Source organism: Geotrypetes seraphini, chromosome 5 (assembly GCF_902459505.1).
Source record: "Geotrypetes seraphini chromosome 5, aGeoSer1.1, whole genome shotgun sequence".
NCBI classification, from domain to species: Eukaryota; Metazoa; Chordata; class Amphibia; order Gymnophiona; family Dermophiidae; genus Geotrypetes; species Geotrypetes seraphini.
The window spans coordinates 213,881,854-213,900,032 of NC_047088.1; the positions used below are offsets into that span (position 1 = coordinate 213,881,854).

Here is an 18,179-nt window from a genome sequence, read left to right on the forward strand (position 1 = left end):
ACGGGTCGGCTGGAGGTAGGGCGCAGACTACAGTGCGCACGCGGCCGCTTAGTGCGTCTCGAAGCGGTGGACTGGTACCGGGAGGTAATGGTGCTTAAACGCCCTGCGCAGAAGCGGCGATGGTCGTCAGTGATAAGCCGGATTGTCCTGGCGGTTTGCGTGCTAGCCGTATCTTCCACCTGCACAGGTAAGCCACGGGTGTGGCTTCTTTTCGGGAGTTCTGTGCTGTTTTCCTAGGGAATAGACATTTCCCCTTGGTAGGTGTGACATTTCGAAAAACCGCAAACGTGAGGAGCTCCCTTTTGGAGAGAGGGATTGCCGCTCTCCCTGTGGGCGCAGAGCTTTGCGACAGCGCTTGGGTATTATGAAACGTGAAACGATTCAGGTACCTTGCGCGTCTTAAATCTTTAAGTGCTTCTGTAAATGTCCGCATTGCAAAGTGAAAGCTGGCATCTAATCGCATTTTCCCTTATATGAGGTGTAAAAAAAAAAGAAAAAGCTTCAATAAGGCGTGCTGTCTCTATACCTAGTCAGTTTATTTCTGAACAGTTCAGTTGAGAAGAGCGTGAACCTAATGGGTGTTTCTAATTCTACCAGTTCGCATTGTTCTCTGCATTAGGTGGCCTAGTAGGGAAAGTCCCTACACTGTTGCTTTTTGGCTGGGTGGAGGCATTAAGATAATGTAATGTTGTAGTAATTGAAGTTCTTATATAAGGAGTATATGAGGTGAGAGGTGTAGCCTAGATTAAAATATTAATTTGTTTATACTTAAAACTTTGCCTCCCATTTAGAGACTGTATACAAAATGCCTAGAATATGCGATTCTAATTAATTCTCATAGAAATGACTATTGCCATTATTTCACCATCTCTGTACTGTAAATCAGGTACAATGGAGTTTACAGTCCTAAGTGGATTCCTGAAGAGAAAAGACAGTGACTTGTCCAAGGTCATGGGTGTTGGTGTCAAAAAATAGAATTTGAACTGAGATCTCCTGATTCAGCCTATTGAATTGATTTTTCGATTCGATTCAATTCGCTTTTCCTGCCCAGTCAGGCATTATTTTCAAACATCCTGGCAGTTTATTTTGTAACCTTCCCACCCCCCTTTCCCCTCTCCAAGCCCAGGCTGGCACTGTGGTGTAAACAAACAAAAAATACTTTTCCTCTCTATGTTAGGTCCAAGCTCACCGCTCGCTGTCTTAACACCAGCTCTGGCAGGATACACATTTCAAATCTGACTTATTGTAATCACAAAATAGAAAGTAAAACATTTTTTCCCTACCTTCCACTGCCATATCCAACATTTGGTTCTTTCCAACTGTCTACCATCTCTATCCCCCCCCCCCCCCCCCTTTTCTTGTGCCCTGGGTCAAACCTCTGAATTCCCTTCCATGCAGCATCTCTCTTTTCCTCGCCTCCATTATCATGTGCAACATTTATTTCTCTCTTCCCATGCACCCTCTCTCCCTGCCCTCCTCCACCCTATATCCAACATTCTCCCTCTCTCCTCCCCAAGCATGTCTCCCTCCCCTTCACCATATGCAGGATTTCGCCATCTCACCGCTTTTTACCTCTTCTCTTCCTTCTCCACTCCAACAATTCTTCTCTCCTCTCACCCCCCCCAATGCAGCATCTTTCCTCCCTTCCCACCCATCTGAGCATCAGCTTTCCTCCCACCCATCCCCCTGTGCAGCAGCACCCCACTGACCCACCATGAGACCTGACATACCTCCGAGGCTTCCTAAAGCAGAGGCAGCGGTGGCGCTCTGAATGGGCTGCTTCGCAGCCTGGCCCACTAGGGCTTCCCTCTGCCGCATCACTGAAGTCAGGGCAGATCGTGAAGCAGCATGTTCAGAGTTGCACTGCTGCTTTAGAAGGCCTTGGAGTTATGTTGGGTCTCACTGGGGTGAGGGTGGGGGGTCACTGAACTGAAGTGAATCGGTGAATCGGGCAGCACTAGTCCGCACAGTGGTCAGAATGCAGCTGTTAGATGTGGGACACACACAACACATGCACAACAGCTGCATCCATATCATGTATAAAACAATAAAAACACAAAAAATTTCTCATGAGCTCCAGTGAACTGTATTTGGCCTCCAGTGAACTATATTTGGCCTGTATAGAAGAGCTGAGTCTACTGCTTAGCTACAAGGGCCTCCCCCTTTAACGGTTCACTTAGCACAAATAGTGTGCATATAATTTGCATGCTATTTGTGCTGAGCATGCCGAGGAAAATCAAAATCACTCCCATCCCGGTATTTTTTTATTCACATTGCTGGAGCTTTGTGCATCCTGCCCTTAGAAATAGAGAGGTATTGCACAAGGAGCGAAGAGCTCCTTTTTGCGGAAATCGAAAGATGACGGAAGTATATCAAATGTTGGAGACTCATAGTGATGTACTATATTGCATCAGTTTTAATAGATTGCTGAAAGTCGAAACCAAAGTTCAGTCTTTCAATAGCAATTGTGAAGGCAGTTCTCTGTAGATGAAGTGCACTAGTGTTCCTTTTGTTACTACTCTTCAGTAATTGCTCATTTATCAGAGTATACAATAGATTTGTATATATTTCCCAATTTTGAAATTGCTTTGTGCAGATTCTTAACTTTAATGGTTACATACTGCACAAAAGAACACTCATTTTTGTCCCTAAAGAGACTTATAAACCCTCAATGTACAACAATGATCCATGAAAGACTTGATGCATTATCCCTATTGTGTATGGAATAGATATTGTATGGCAAATGGAATGACACAGGAACAAATTTGTTCCTGTCCTCACAGGATCTTCCTCCATCCCCGAGAGTTCTGTCCCTGTCCTAGCCTCAGACACTTAAGAGTGTTCAAGGCTTGTGCAGATGAGGACAGAGCTTTCAGAGACGGGGATGGGGACAAATTTGTCTCCATGTCATTCTCTATCAGCAAATTAATTGTAATGAAATTATTGAAGAATTTGTAAGAGAAAAGAAGAGGATGAATTTTTAAAATTATAACATGTATAATCCTAGAGATGATAGTTCTCTCAGAAAATCAGGTTTCAGGTTTATTTAAAAATTTGATATACCGCCTTATCAAAATTCAAAGCGGTTTTACATAATATATAAAATCAAAGAGTAGAAAGGCATTAGTTAAAAACAAATTATAATTATTAAAACAGACAATCAAACACACAGACGAACATTAACTTACTGAAACAAAATGAAAAAGGGTAGAAATACATTTGTGTAATAAAAAAGAGAGGGAGAAGGATCAAACCAAAGGGGGGGGGAACAAAAAAATAAATAATCTAGCACTTTGTAGAAAAGATTAAAATGAATAAGAAAAAGCAAGGAGAAAATATTTGTAATATTCCCCCTCCTTTACCAATGCGTAACGCGGGTTTTAGCGCCAGCAGCGGTGGTAACTGCTCTGACGCTTATAGAATTCCTTTGAGCGAGGGAGCAATTACTTTCGCTGCCGGCGCTAAAACCCACGCTACGTGTTAGTAAAGGAGGGGGATTATTTTTTTAATGATTAAATTACCTTTTACTTCCCAAATTTTTCAGGACCAATATCTAGTCTGGGGTGGGGGAGCACCAAAAATTCCCCCCCCCCCCTTTTACAAAACCGCAATAGCGGTTTTTGCGCCGGCCGGGGCACTGAATGCTGTGTGCTGCTCCGACGCTCAGAGCAGTGCAGAGCTTTTAGCGCGCTGGCCTGTGCTGAAAACTACTTTTGCGGTTTTGTAAAAAGGGGGTGGGGGATTGTTACTGCTTAGGACACCAGGAGATCTTCATCTGGCCTTGGTACTACCCCATACTTGAGAGGAAAGGGGAAGAGTTACAGGTCCAGCATTAGGAATTCTTACACAACCAGCAGGGGAGTTTCCTGTCCAGAACTCTTCCTAGTGATTATAAGAAACTTCTTGTACTTTCCACTGGAAAGTACCAAGCAAGATGTGGGACAAACTGAGAAGAGGAGGATGTGTTGCACTCTGACAGCCAGATGCTACTGAAATAAATAACGTCACCGCTTCTCCTCTACTGTTGCCAATTCACAAAGATGACTTTTCCCATGTTCACAGGGAAAGTAGCAGCAGTGAATCAATAAGATAATGCTATTCTAGGAATGGATGGAGAAACCATGAAGAAATTCAGCAGTTTCAAAATGCCTTGGTATTTCTTGTTTGCTTGTATAATATAAATATTAAAAGTCCCTTAAAGTGAAAAGAGAGGGAAAACAAGCTTGTTTTTATCCTGACTCCTCACCTGTTGATGATTGTCTATATGGTGTGACAGTTTCATATTCTGATAACTTTATTAGCATGATAGAGTGCTGCTGCTGGGTATGTGCTGTTTTCTATGTTTTGTTTCTTTGTATTATGTGTTTTTATGTAATGTGCACAGTCTTGGGATATAGATACATGATGGCAGATAACGGCCAAATGGCCCTTTAAGTCTGCCCATCTGCAGTAACCATTATATTTTCCTTTTTCTAAGAGATCCCACGTGCCTATCCCAGGCTTTCTTAAATTCAGACACAGTCTCTGTCTCCACCACCTCTTCCGGGAGACTGTTCCATGCATCTTAACACCCTTTCTGTAAAAAAAAAGTATTTAGATTATATCCTTAGATTACTCCTGAGCCTATCACCTTTAACTTCATCCTATGCCCTCTCATTCCAGAGCATTTTACAATATCAGCTATTTTTTTCTTCCATTTTTATCTTTGCTTTCATGACAACACGACCAGCCTCTCTTAACTTTTCCAGATAATTTTGCCTGTTTTCCTCTTTCTGTGATCTTTTGAAGTTTATGAAAGCTAATCTTTTATTCCTTACACTAGTATTTTAGCCCATTACATTAACGGGTACTAGAATGGTTCATAGACATAATCGCGGAAGACAAAGGCGCGCACCGACAACTGAGTGCAAGGTGGAGGCGCGCGCTGAAGAAAATTACTGTTTTTAGGGGCTCCGATGGGGGTTTTTGTTGGGGAGCCCCCCCACTTTATTTAATACAGATCGCGGCAGCGTTGTGGGGGGTTTGGGGGGTTGTAACCCCCCACATTTTACTGGAAACTTAACTTTTTCCCTAAAAACAGGGAAAAAGTGAAGTTTTCAGTAAAATCTGGGGGGTTACAACCCCTCAAACCCCCCACAACGCGGTGCGATCTATATTAAATAAAGTGGGGGGGTTCCCCCCACGCCCCCCCCCCCGTCGGAGCCCCTAAAAACAGTAATTTTCTTTGGCGCGCGCCTCCGCGCTGCGCTCAATTGTCTGCACGTGCATTTGTCCCGGCGCGCTTTTGACCTGACACCGCTAGAATATATGTCTGTGTGTCTTATTTCTGTCTCTCTCCCTGGTCCCTTTGTTTGTCTTTCTGTGTCTCTCCCTGCCCCTATGTCTTTCTTCTTTTCTTTCTATCTGTCTCTCCCTGCCTCCTATGCAGCAGCATTTCTCTCCCACCACTTCCCTGTGCAGCAGCCACAGCAGCATTCCCTCCCCCTCCATTTCCCTCCCCCCACACCACTTCCCTGTGCAGCAGCAGTGTTTCCCCTACCCCCCTTCCCTTCCCGCGGTCCCAACAAACCTTCCAATTCCACCAGCGTCTGCAGCACTCTACACACTGCTGCTTCGGGGCCTTCTACTGCCCAGCAAATCAGGGCAGTAGAAGGCCCCGAAGCAGCGTGTGTAGAGTGCTGCAGACGCTGCTTGAATTGGAAGGTTTCAGGACCTGCAGCCCTTGCTGGACCGAAGCGAGCTCTGGGGGTTTTTGATTTTTTTACGTGAGCCCAGCCGGAACAGGAGGAGAAGCCTGGGAGGCAGGAATTAAACTCTGTTCTGGCCCCCGCTGATGTCGCCCTGGCCAGTTCACCCGCAGGTAGGAGTGCGCATGCGCACGGTGGCGCAGAGCCTGTCGGCCGTGGCCGCTCTTGCCGTCTGAAGGATGCTTCAGACGGCAAGAGCGGCCACGGCCGACAGGCTCTGCGCCACCGTGCGCATGCGCACTCCTACCTGCGGGTGCCTACAGCGCACGGAAAATGGGAGCACGCAGGTGGGAATGCGCATGCGCGCTTAGGGCTTTATTATATTAGATTCTCAATTACTACTTTTGAGAACCAAAGCAGCTTTCTTTTCCTCTTACTTTTTACTTACTTGCCTCACAAAAAGTTTTGTCGCTCTTACAGTTATCCTTTCAATTTTGCCCACTGCATTTCCACTCCTTCCAGACAATTCCTTGACGTAATCCCCCATCCAAACAAAGTCCATTTTTTTAAAAGTCTAGAACCTTTGCTTTTGAATGAGCCCTCTCTCTATATACTCATCTTAATTAATATAGTGCATTTTTGTGTAACTGTTTAGCCATATTCCCTGTGCTTTCATACAGCAGTTCATTAAGCAGCTAAATCATTAAGCAGAGAAAATCTGCAATCAAGATAAACACTAAAAATGAAACTGAAAGGAGTTGTCTGGTTTCTGTGTTACTTAAACTGAAGGGAACTTTCTTAGGATCACAGATAAACAGTTGGTTATTGTGATAAGCCTTCAGAATGCATGGCACGGTTTGTGGATGGTGTCTGGAAGAGAGGAGAATTCTGATGGCCTTTACTTTGCCTGTTTGGATCGTAAGCCACAGTGATTGTTTACAATTAAATCTGTAAACAGAGGCCAGTTGTATATAGTGTACTGCCACACCTGTAGATCACATAACGGGGTTCTGATTTTAACCCGTAGACTATGGTTTGGGGCCCAGCTCTTAATCCTCAATGGTTCTCTAATAGGAGAAATGGACTCGGACTTCATCTTGTTGTTCAGCAGTCACTTTATTCTCTTAAGTTTTTGGAAGAATTCATCTGATAAAGTAATATATTTAAAATGATAACAGCAAGTTTATAGCTCAGAATTCTAGTATTTACCTACACTCTACCAGTTCATTACTCCCATATCTGATTTTTTTTTTGTCCAAACTGTTTATCCCTTCCAACCTGGGGATACTAGAGGTTCAGGTCCTTTGCCTTGTTCCATCAGTTTGGTCTGTTGGGAAAGGGGGCTTTCCAAACAACTCGCTCTTGCTTTTATCAAAGGTGAAACTGATAGATGTGAATAGCTTGTTTACTCTTTTCAAAAACACAAGGAATAGGGGGCACACAATGGAACTACAAATTTAAAACAAATCAGATAAAATACTTCTTCACGCAACGTTTAATTGAACTCTGAATTTTATTGCCAGATAATGGTAAAAGCAGTTAGCTTAGCAGGGTTTAAAAATGATTGGACTTATGAAGCCATAATTTTATGGTACTCTACTACATGTTAAACCTTCTTTGGATCATTATAAAAATCAGCTTTTCTTTAATAATGACGGGAATAGCCATGCAGATGATAACACGCAATTGGAAGAGTTATGATCGGCTTAATTATACTTTCTGGTGGGTGAACTTATGTTCCAGGTACAAGTATGAAAGAATGAACACTGAATTTTGGGGATATAATGAATTTAAAATGGTGTGGAGCCCATTGACATCATTTATTGCGTCACATTAGCTGTCGTACTTTTTCTTTTTAGTTGATTTCCTTACGCATCCATGGTGGGAGGAAGGGGGATACCATTATTATTTATTGAAATTATATATGTGTTTCTACTTTTATTGGTGAAAGGGAGGTGGGAGGGGAGAAAATGATTGTTTTCAAATTGTTTGTATATTTAAAGTGCTTTTCCTGATTCGTTTATGTTTAAATTCTTTGTAATGCACAGTTAATATTTGAAAAATAATAAAGATTTATTTTAAAAAAAGATTGGATAATTTCCTAAAAGAAAAGTCCATAAGCTATTATTTAGATGGACTTGGGAAAATCTACTGCATATTTCTAGGATAAGCAGTATAAAATCTGTTTTACTCTTTTGGCCACTGTTGGAAACAGGACACTGGGTTTGATGAACCTTTGGTCTGTCCCCAGTATGGTGGCATTTTATATTCTTATGAATAAGTTATGTCAATAAAAAAAAGAAATATTCAGTTTAAAAATGTAAATGAAATATTTGTGTTCAGATAATTGCCCTGTGTTTTTCAACATTTTTGTGATTATATGCATGATTTGTGATATTTGACACACACAAATGAAATCTTATTTCTGGTGAGGCGTCAAAATAGAGAAATGACCTTTTTGAACAGGACAAATGCTGGCTTTTACAAAGATATATACACTACCATGGACTAATGAGGTAACTACTCCAACGCTGGTAGAATTCTTATGATTATCGGAGCATTTACCTCGCCAGCCTCCAATAAAAACCTGTACCATGAAGGAGCCCAAAATGTGTGACTATAGTATGACTGCTCTCAAATATTTCTTTACCTTTTTAACACATTTTTCATGCTCTTGCCCTACCTTTCAGCACTTAAAATGTAAATTTCTTAAATTGTTTTTTTTCATATCCAGGTTATAATGAGTTCACCATTCGCCACGAAAACACCAGTTTTTGCCTGAAAGCGCAGGAATCAAAGATAGTGCTGGCAGAATGTGGGGAGCACACAGATATTTTGTTGTTGTGGAAGTGGTTATCCAAGCATCGCCTCTACAACTTGGGATCACAGCAGTGCCTTGGACTGGATATTACAAAGCCCACAAATTCTTTGGGCATGTTTCCGTGTGACTCGAGCGTTATGCTATGGTGGCGGTGTCATGATGCTTCAGTGTACGGTGCTTCTCAGTATAGGCTGAGTTTAAAGAATGGAACTGTGAATATTGGAATGGCCTCCAATGATACCTGGAGAAAAGGTGACTCTCAAGAAAATATTTGTCGACATCCTTATCATGGTAAGCTTTTTTTAATCTCAACATGGGAAAGTGACTTGATATAACGCTTTTCTATGGTAACAATCACAGCGGTTTACATATTATTTACAGGTACTTATTTTTTGCACCTGGGGCAATAGAGGATTAAGTGATCTGCCCAGAGTTACAAGGAGTTGCAGTAGGATTTAAATTTGGTTCCCCTGGTTCTCAAGCCACTGCACTAGCTTTTGGGCTGATACTTCTAGGCAAGGAGGAGCTTCAAAAGCAATCCTAAAATCCAAGAAGCAGCAGCTAAACAGACCAACTGGTGACTGAACTGTTCAGTAGAGTTTATTAAAAAGCAACCTTTGATAAAACAGCATGTTTATATTGTCCTAACATACAGATGTGTTAGAAAAAAATAAATAAGTTTTTATAGCAGACTGCCTGCGTCAGGGACACGTTAGGCCCTTATCATGAGGACGAGTAACAGGGACGAGTGTGGTGTAGTGGTTAAAGCTACAGCCTCAACACCTTCAGATTATGGGTTCAAACCCACACTGCTCCTTGTGACCCTGGGCAAGTCACTTAAGGGCAAATTCTATACAAAGCGCCCAAAAGTTAGGCACCTAATTAGGCACAGTTCAGCGCGATTCAAGTAAAATTGGGTGCTGTTTAATGAATCAAACTGAGCAGAACCTATTTTGAAGGCACCCAAGAAATAGGCCAGCTCTAGGCACAACTGAAAATTAGGCGCCTAGCTAAGCGCATAAGCACGCTTAAGAGCAGTGATTCTGCAACAAGGCGCCTAACATGTAGCCACGCCCACTCCTAACATGCATAGCACCTATTTTTTTGAAGGCCGCCTAAATTTTTAGATGGGCTTGGACAGTCTTGCTTAGCAGTTGGACCTGAGTAGAAGCGACCTGATTCATCAGTTATCCTATCCTAGCATCCTGTTTGTCCTGATTGATTAGATTGTGAGCTCATTTGAGCAGTCTGTCTCCTGCTTGACTCTGTACAGCACTGCATACATCTGGTAGCGCTCTAGAAATAATTAATCATGGTAGTAAACGTTGAGAAATGTAAAGTACTACATGTGGGAAGCAGAAACCCGAGTTACAGCTATACGATGGGAGGGATGTTATTGAAAGAGAGTACCCAAGAAAGGGACTTGGGGGTAATGGTGGACATGACAATGTAGCCGATGGCACAGTGCTTAGCGGCCGCTAAGAGAGCGAATAGAATGCTAGGTATAATTAAGAAGGGTATTACTACCACAACGAAAGAAGTTATCCTGCCGTTGTATCGGGCGATGGTGCGTCCACATCTGGAATACTGCGTCCAATATTGGTCGCCGTACCTTAAGAAGGATATGGCGTTACTTGAGAGGGTTCAGAGGACAGTGACACATCTGATAAAAGGTATGGAAAACCTTTCATACGCTGAGAGATTGGAGAAATTGGGACTCTTTTCCCTGGAGAAGAGGAGACTTAGAGGGGATATGATAGAGACTTACAAGATCATGAAGGGCATAGAGAGAGTAGAGAGGGACAGATTCTTCAAACTTTCAAAAAATGAAAGAACAAGAGGGCATTCGGAAAAGTTGAAAGGGGACAGATTCAAAACAAATGCTAGGAAGTTCTTCTTTACCCAACGTGTGGTGGACACCTGGAATGCGCTTCCAGAGGGCGTAATAGGGCAAAGTACGGTACTGGGGTTCAAGAAAGGATTGGATAATTTCCTGCTGGAAAAAGGGATAGAGGGGTATAGATAGAGAATTACTGCACAGGTTCTGGACCTGTTGGGCCGCCGCGTGAGCGGACTGCTGGGCACGATGGACCACAGGTCTGACCCAGTGGAGGCATTGCTTATGTTCTTATGTAGTAGTAGAACCCAGCTTCTTTGTTAACAGTTTGGGGTCTTTAAAGATTGTATGTAACATTTTAAAAAGCCACAGCTGCTAAGTTCTGTGTGTGTGGATTTTTTTTTTAACAGACATCTATACCAGAGATGGAAATGCCCATGGAAAACCATGCGAGTTTCCTTTCCAATACAAAGGGAAGCTATTTCACGATTGTACTATTGATGAACGAAGTGAAAGTGGATGGTGTGCCACAACATTTGACTATGATTCTGATGGAAAATGGGGAGTATGTTTAAAATCAGGTATCTACTACAGAACTCAGGAGTTCTGTTTTCTGTATTTTGTAATTTTTAATTTTGTAGATATTTCATGTAACTTGTGACACCTAAAATTTAAGGTTAACACCTGCCTTAACTTGAATGTGGGACAAGTAGATCACATACGACAGAAGTTCAAATCGATCGTCCCCAAGCAAAATATTGGAAAAAAAATAGATCCACTTCAGAAAATAAGGAGTATTTATAAATGGGTCCCCATCTTCCCTTCTCCCCCTCACTACAATTTGCAGTGGCTGCTTGAATAGAATTTACACCACTGCAGAAAGCTAAGTATCCCAATTTATTTGAGTTTATATTTATTCTCAAGGTTTTTCCTACATGCAATTTTTTTAAAATTGGAGTATCACTTTTCCAGTAGATGTTTGACCATTTAACTTTTCCCTTGAGATTGTGCCTAGTTTTGGCCGGTAACGTAAGGCTGTGAAGGTGCCTAAAGTTTTGGCCCTGCACAGGTTTCATTTTTAACATTATCCTTTTATTCATGTATGTAGAGCAGTTACTTTCTGAACCCAAATTTCCCATAAGAGCAATATCTTGTTAATATCCTCTGTCTTTTTTAATCTCTCAAGATTCTGAGTGTTGATCTCTCGAGATTCTGAGTGTTGATGTCATTGACTTCAGAAACCAAAACAGTCACAAAGGATAGTGCGCATTTTTGAAGGAATGTCTAATTGTGAAACTAAAATTTTTATAAAATGGATCTGTCGTATTGATATTTTTTATTTTTTACCAAAACAGTGAATGGCTGTGATCATCACTGGGAACAGCATTCAGGACTGCAGAGCTGTTACCAGTTTAATTTCCAATCTGTTCTTTCTTGGAAAGAGGCATATATTTCATGTCAGAATCAAGGAGGCGATTTATTGAGCATCGCCAATGAGGAAGAATTAGATTACATACAAGGTAAAATGTATGTGGCTATTATGTAAAATCACATCATAATATCTTCAATAACGGGGATGATTAATGAAAATGACAGGCATATAACAGTTGCTCAGTAAATAGTTTATCTTGTTTTGTTTACATTTTATTTAAGAGGCAATTAAGTGTACACATTAGAATTACCAGATTGATAAGAGTCTTTACTGTGTGTAAAGAGTTGTGTGCTGAAATTTTGCACACAGATTCCTAATGCATGAATTAAAAAAAAGAAAATCTTTGTTCCATTCTGTAAATAAATTGTATGCTGATAAATGTTTGCACCAAAAATGTGTGTAAGCATAGGAGAGCATGCCAATTGTCATGAAAGCATATACAGTCAAACCTCGGCTTGCGAGTAACACGGTTTGCGAGTGTTTTGCAAGACGAGCAAAGCACTTGAGCAAATCGTGCCTCGCAAACTGAGTGTTGACTCGATTTGCGAACACCCCCCAGAGAACCAGCATTGCTGCTCGCAAATGCCCCCCCCCCCTGAGAACCGGCATCGCCTCCGCTCGCAGACGCCCCCACCCAACACAAGCCCTTATCCCAATCTGGCACACAGCACCAACTCACAGGATGTGCCAGTGCCTGAAGATCCTGCCTCTTGCCTGGGCTGGGCCTTGAGTTATTAATTGCATGGCCAGCCCCGTCATAATAATAATTTTTATGGGTATCAATTGGACTCTAGTTTCAACAATGTCCCGGTGGGTGGATTGACTATTGAGTTGATGGGATAAGGTGGAGAACTAGCAGGTTAGACAAGATGAGGAGGGTAGAAAGTGTTTTGGTGGGAAATAAGTAAGAGGGTAAATAGAATATAAGGGATCCTGGACTCAAGCCACTTGAGCTTGAGCCTCACATCAAGGGTTCCAGGTTCAATCCCATTTCCAAGAAATGCCCCTCCCCCGCTTGGAGGTTTCAGGAGTTTGTTGGCTGAATTTTTAACTTACAGTTGACTTCCATTTGAAGTCAATTGAAAATTAACTTTACTTCAGTACCCAAGGTGATATAACTGCAGATGGAAATCCACTGCTTATTCCTAGGATATGTTTCCAAATTTATTTCAAATTTTCTATCCCGCAGTAAGGGCAAAGTCTTCTAGGTGGTTTAACAGTTTAAATAAGGATAATGAAGTGAGACTTGATTAGCATACAAGATGTGCATTTCCTGAATGATATAGTAGACTAGAAACTGGATGAGTTTCTGGTGTCTAAGGACCAGATTCTGTAAAGGATGTCTAAAAATTAGTCATTGTTTAGACGCCCAGCTGAGCGTAATTCTATAATGCATAGACACACTATAGAGAATCGCGCTCGGCACTGTTCAGTGAGTCTAGACCAGTGGCCTCAAACCCTTTGCAGGGCAACATTTTGGATTTGTCGGTACTTGGAGGGCCACTGAAAAATTTGTTAATGTCTTATTAAAGAAATGACAATTCGCGTACGCCATCGATATTAATAACACAGAGGAAGTAGTATCCATTAACCAGAAACTCGAAAAAAATCAGAACATGGGTGGACACAAATAGGCTGTCCCTTAATATCAATAAATCAAAATTAATGATCTTTCCTTTCAAAGATGGATTAACCCTTCAGACCCCCTTGAAACTTGAATCTCTACCAGTTGTACCCACTTTAAAGTTGTTAGGAATCACCTTTGACGGTAAATTTTCCTACCAGTATCATAGTAGCACAGTTGTCCAGAAATGCTTTCATCATCTTAGAATGATTCGTTCCCTTTCAAAACTACTGGAACCAGCCTACTTGAATACATTGATCCACTCTGGTAATTTCCTGCATAGATTACTGTAATGCCCTTTATAAGGGCATAACAAAAAAGGAAATAAAGACGCCTTCATTTTGTGCAGAACACAGACATCAAAATTATCTGTAATGCAAAAAAATATGATCATGTCTCGCCTCTTTTGCCCAATGCACACTGGTTACCCATTGAACATAGAATCAGCTACAATATCCTACTTTTAACCTTTAAAATACGCTCAAGCAATCAACCAGAGTTCATTGACACTCTTAATCCCTTATAGTCCTTCTAAATCGCTTCGTTCTATATCACAGAATCTCCTTATTGTACCATCTTTAAAGTCAATCAGCATGTTGAGCTCTAATAATTTCGCTGTTACTGCACCCTCTCTCTGGAATTCGTTGCCCAATCATTTACGCATCGAATCCGCATTAAATCAATTTAAATCCAAGTTGAAAACATTCTTGTTCCAGGATGCTTTTGGACAATAACTGTCCTTTTAAGGACTAAAACAAGGCTTTGTAGTTTTTACCTCACCTATTGTTTCCTTTTTTGTGCTCTTTTCTCCCAGGATTGTAGTTCTTGCTCTCTTTTTCCCATTTGATTGAAGTAAGTCTATATGTCACGTCATGTGTTCTGCTAATATACCTTGGTATTGTTTAGTATCTCTAATCTTTAATTTGTTTTTATGGTATTTTTTTTATTGTACACCGCCTAAAAGTTTGATTAAGCGGTATAAATTTTTTTTTAAATAAACTTGAAACCACAAAATACCTGGAACACCATAAACTACTACACACTACACAATTGGGTTTCAGAAAACACTATGGCACTGAAACACTACTCAGTGCCCTGACATCTGAGATTAGATAACACAAGAACACTGGACAACAAGTTCTTGCATTACAGTTTGACTTAGCTAGTACTGTACATTTGATGTGGTAGACCATCAACTCCTATTACTAATCCTAAACTTCCTAGGGATAAGCAGTAAAGTTCACACTTTGCTGGAAGGATTCCTAACATATAGCGTAAAAATGAATGGAGAAAGATTGAAAGAATAGTTAGTATCAAGCGGAGTACCCCAAAGCTCACCACTCTCCCCAATACTTTTCAGTGTACTGATTAGAGAATGACACAGGGACAAATTTTTCCCCGTCCCCACAGGAACTCTTTTTCCCCGTCCCGCCCCTGCAAGTTTTGTCACTGTCCCTGTCCTATTCTTGTAAGCTCTGCTTTAAACCACACAATCCTTGAATACTTATGATTTTTAAGTGTTTGAGGCTTATGCAGATGAGGACAGAACTTGCAGGGAAAGGAAAAGAACTCACAGGGACGGGAAAATGAGTTCCCGCGGGGACGGGGAAAAATTTGTCTCCGTGTCATTCTCTAGTACTGATGTCAACACTAGAACATTTCTTAGACAAGAAAGACTTCTGCGCAGATGATATTACAATATGCATTCCTTTCTACAAAAAAGAAAGCAAGATCATCAAATCAGTAGAGGTCACTGGGCTGACAACACTGGGCTGAAACTAAAGAAAACAAACCAAATTTTTACTGATAAGCCCAATCAGAATCACCTACGATATCACTCAAATAACACTACATAATGCCCCACTGAAACTGGAATCAGAACTGAGAATCCTAGGGATTATTTTCAACAAGAACCTATGCTGAGAGGCATAAATGCGAATGTTAACCAAGAAAATATTCACAACACTGAGAAAACTGAGACAAATCCAGAATTATTTCATCAAAGAAAACTTTCAGCTCTTGGTATAGTCACTAGTACTATCCCAACTAGATTACTGCAATATCCTTTATGTAGGAAGCAAAAGAAAACATATGGAAAAAAAACTACAAACCATTTAAAATGTAGCAGCCAAAATTTATTTTCTCAGCAACCAAATATGACGAAGTGACACCCCTATACCTCGAACTGCACCAGCTCTCCTTTTGAAGCAATGTGCAATTTAAACTATGTATACTGATCTTTTTAATCTTCTATTATGAAACACCATGTTGAATTTAATTGAAATACCACCCAAAGATAAATATAACCTGATCAGCAAGCATATGAAAATAAGATTCCCAAATCTTAGAGGTATCAAATGCAAAATTATTCACTCTACAGCCTTCCGATACCTAGCAGTAAAATGGTGGAATCCTTTACCAGCACAATTAAGGAATAACCCCTCCAAACAAAACTTTCATAAATGCCTTAAATCCTATGGGGTTCATAATCAAAAATTTAAAACTTCCAAAAACCAGCCTAAGTTGGCACTTGGACGTCCTAATAGCAGGGACGTCCAAGTACTGATAATCAAAACAAACATTCTGGACCTGCAGCAGCACTTCTAAGCTGCTGTGCTTCCAGAGAGCAAAGGGGCATGTTGAGAGGTGTGTTATGGGTGTGAATTGGGTGGGTTTCAATCTAGACGTACCCCAGCCATAATCAAAACTTTCCTAGATGGAAATTAGATGCCGGTAGTTAGACCTGTTTGAGTTGTGTCTAAGTTCCACAAAGGTGCCCAAACTGACAAGAAGACCACTAGAGGATTTAAGGCATGACCCCTCCTTACTCCCCCAGTGGTCACAATCCCCTTCCATCATCCAAAGTGCAAAAAAACAACAACCCCGTAGGCTTCCCATCAGCTGATCGCGGCAGAAGGAATCCCCATCAGCTAAGCCAGTTTTGGGGGGATTCCTGGCGGCTCAGCTGATGGGGATTTCCCCTGCAAGGATCAGCTGAGCCATGGAGCTCTACAGCCCTTCCCCTGATATCGAGCCACATCTCTCCTCACATCCCAACATCCCCCTGATATCTCACAGGGCCGCTTGCTGCAATGACTGGGATTCTCCCTCCCACTGCATCTTGGAATACAGTGGGAGGGGCCAAAGGCCCTGATTGGCTCAAAATTGCCTTTATGGGGCATATTAGTGATTCATAAGAAATAAAGTAATGTAATGATGTGTCTGGGTTCCTTTTTCTAGTTTCATTTTTTGTTTACCTTTTGATATACAGCAAAAGAAGATATCCCAGACAAAGTATGGCTTGGTTTAAATCGGTTGGATACATCAGGAGGCTGGCAGTGGTCTGATAACACACCCTTAAATTTTCTCACCTGGAGACAAGGTAAAGTTAGAGCTTAGTTGTGTAAGAAAATGAAACTATGGATGAGGCTTTGATAAATATTACTACTGCCAAATTTTAAATAAGATTTTTCATACCCTTTGCATGCTTCCGTAGGAGAAGAAGAAAATTCAGATTTACATTTTTGCTTCTTTGTTTACTTCTCTGGGTTTCGAGCTCTTTCTGAAACAGTGATTACTGCTGCTTTGGCTTCACTTGCCTTCATATTCCTCTCCTGTCCATTTAGCCTGGCCATTGCAGTGACTGTCCTTGGTCGACATCCAGTGCATTGTACACCCTTTAATCTGGTCACAGGCTACATTTCCTTTTGAATACTGTATACATTGAATCATACCCAGAAGTCACTTAGAGTTCCTTTTCCTATATAGACTGTAGCATGAGCACTACCTTTGCAGAGTTTTTCAATCTTTCCAGACCAATAAGTAGATCCTAGATTTGAAAATCAAATCCAGATCTCTTGCAGGGCAGTTTTTTTGTTTTTTTTTATTTACAGCTAGTAACAGGATTCAATTGTGTTTTCTCCCCTTTGTGTTAGGTAATTTCCATTATTATATGTTATCTTGTGCCAGGAGAGGACAGGAATCAGTTTCTCAAAACAGTAAACCATCCAGGATATAGCATAATAGACTGCAGTTTGTACCATTCTCTCTGGCTGGCAGCAAATTCATATTCTTGGTACTATTTTTATTTATTTAAAAAAATATAGCTGTATAATCTGCAATCCTTGGTGGATAACATATCATAAATATACAGAAAACCCCCCTGAAATATCAAAAATGAGACTGCACGATCTCTGCAATCATACAACAACCTCAGTTTAACCAGATAATGGGAGCCATTGATAAAAAGCCAACTATCCAACAAGTCACCCAGCTTAGAGATTCACAATACCCATCCTTGTTCAGGGGAAGCTTGTACAGGCAAAAACAGGGCTGACTGTATGGATCCATTGGTCTTTTTTTCTGCTGTCATCTAGTATCTTTATTCCTATCGTGCATATCCTGTTGGGAGAAATATTTAAGGAACAGCCCTGTTGACTGATAGTTATACTGCATAGAGGAGTCTCTAGGGTGAGGAATGTTGTCAGGCAGTCTAGCACTCCACTCTGCCTATACAGACGAGAGGCAAGAGGAAAGAGAATGGGAAAATGAAGCAAATTAAAAAGCAAAAGAAGTAAAATAAAAATAACCCCAAACTAGACAAGACATAAAAAGAGGAAAAAAGACACTGCTGAATTACAAGTTAGAGCTGGGTTTGAAGGGTAGAAGAGAGGAAGGGAGATGGAGTAATTTCTGTCCTGAATCTGGAATCGGCTGGAAGCTGTTACTTCAGCTGTATGTAGAGAGTGGGATCTTCTTTCCTGATGAAGGAGAACTGT

At 41.2% G+C, this 18,179-nt stretch overlaps 1 protein-coding gene across 3 annotated transcripts in view; it reads left to right on the forward strand.

Moving 5' to 3' along the window:
• The window catches only part of LY75 (lymphocyte antigen 75), a 187,761-nt gene continuing 169,582 nt past the window's right edge, over positions 1–18,179 (forward strand). The window contains exons 1-5 of one of the 3 annotated variants that reach the window (XM_033944549.1): positions 1–187; positions 8,422–8,799; positions 10,756–10,926; positions 11,701–11,865; positions 16,673–16,783. In XM_033944549.1, the coding sequence (XP_033800440.1) occupies positions 88–187; positions 8,422–8,799; positions 10,756–10,926; positions 11,701–11,865; positions 16,673–16,783 (925 nt within the window). In that variant the 5' untranslated portion in view covers positions 1–87. The other 2 variants (XM_033944550.1, XM_033944551.1) reach the window with 2 other exon arrangements.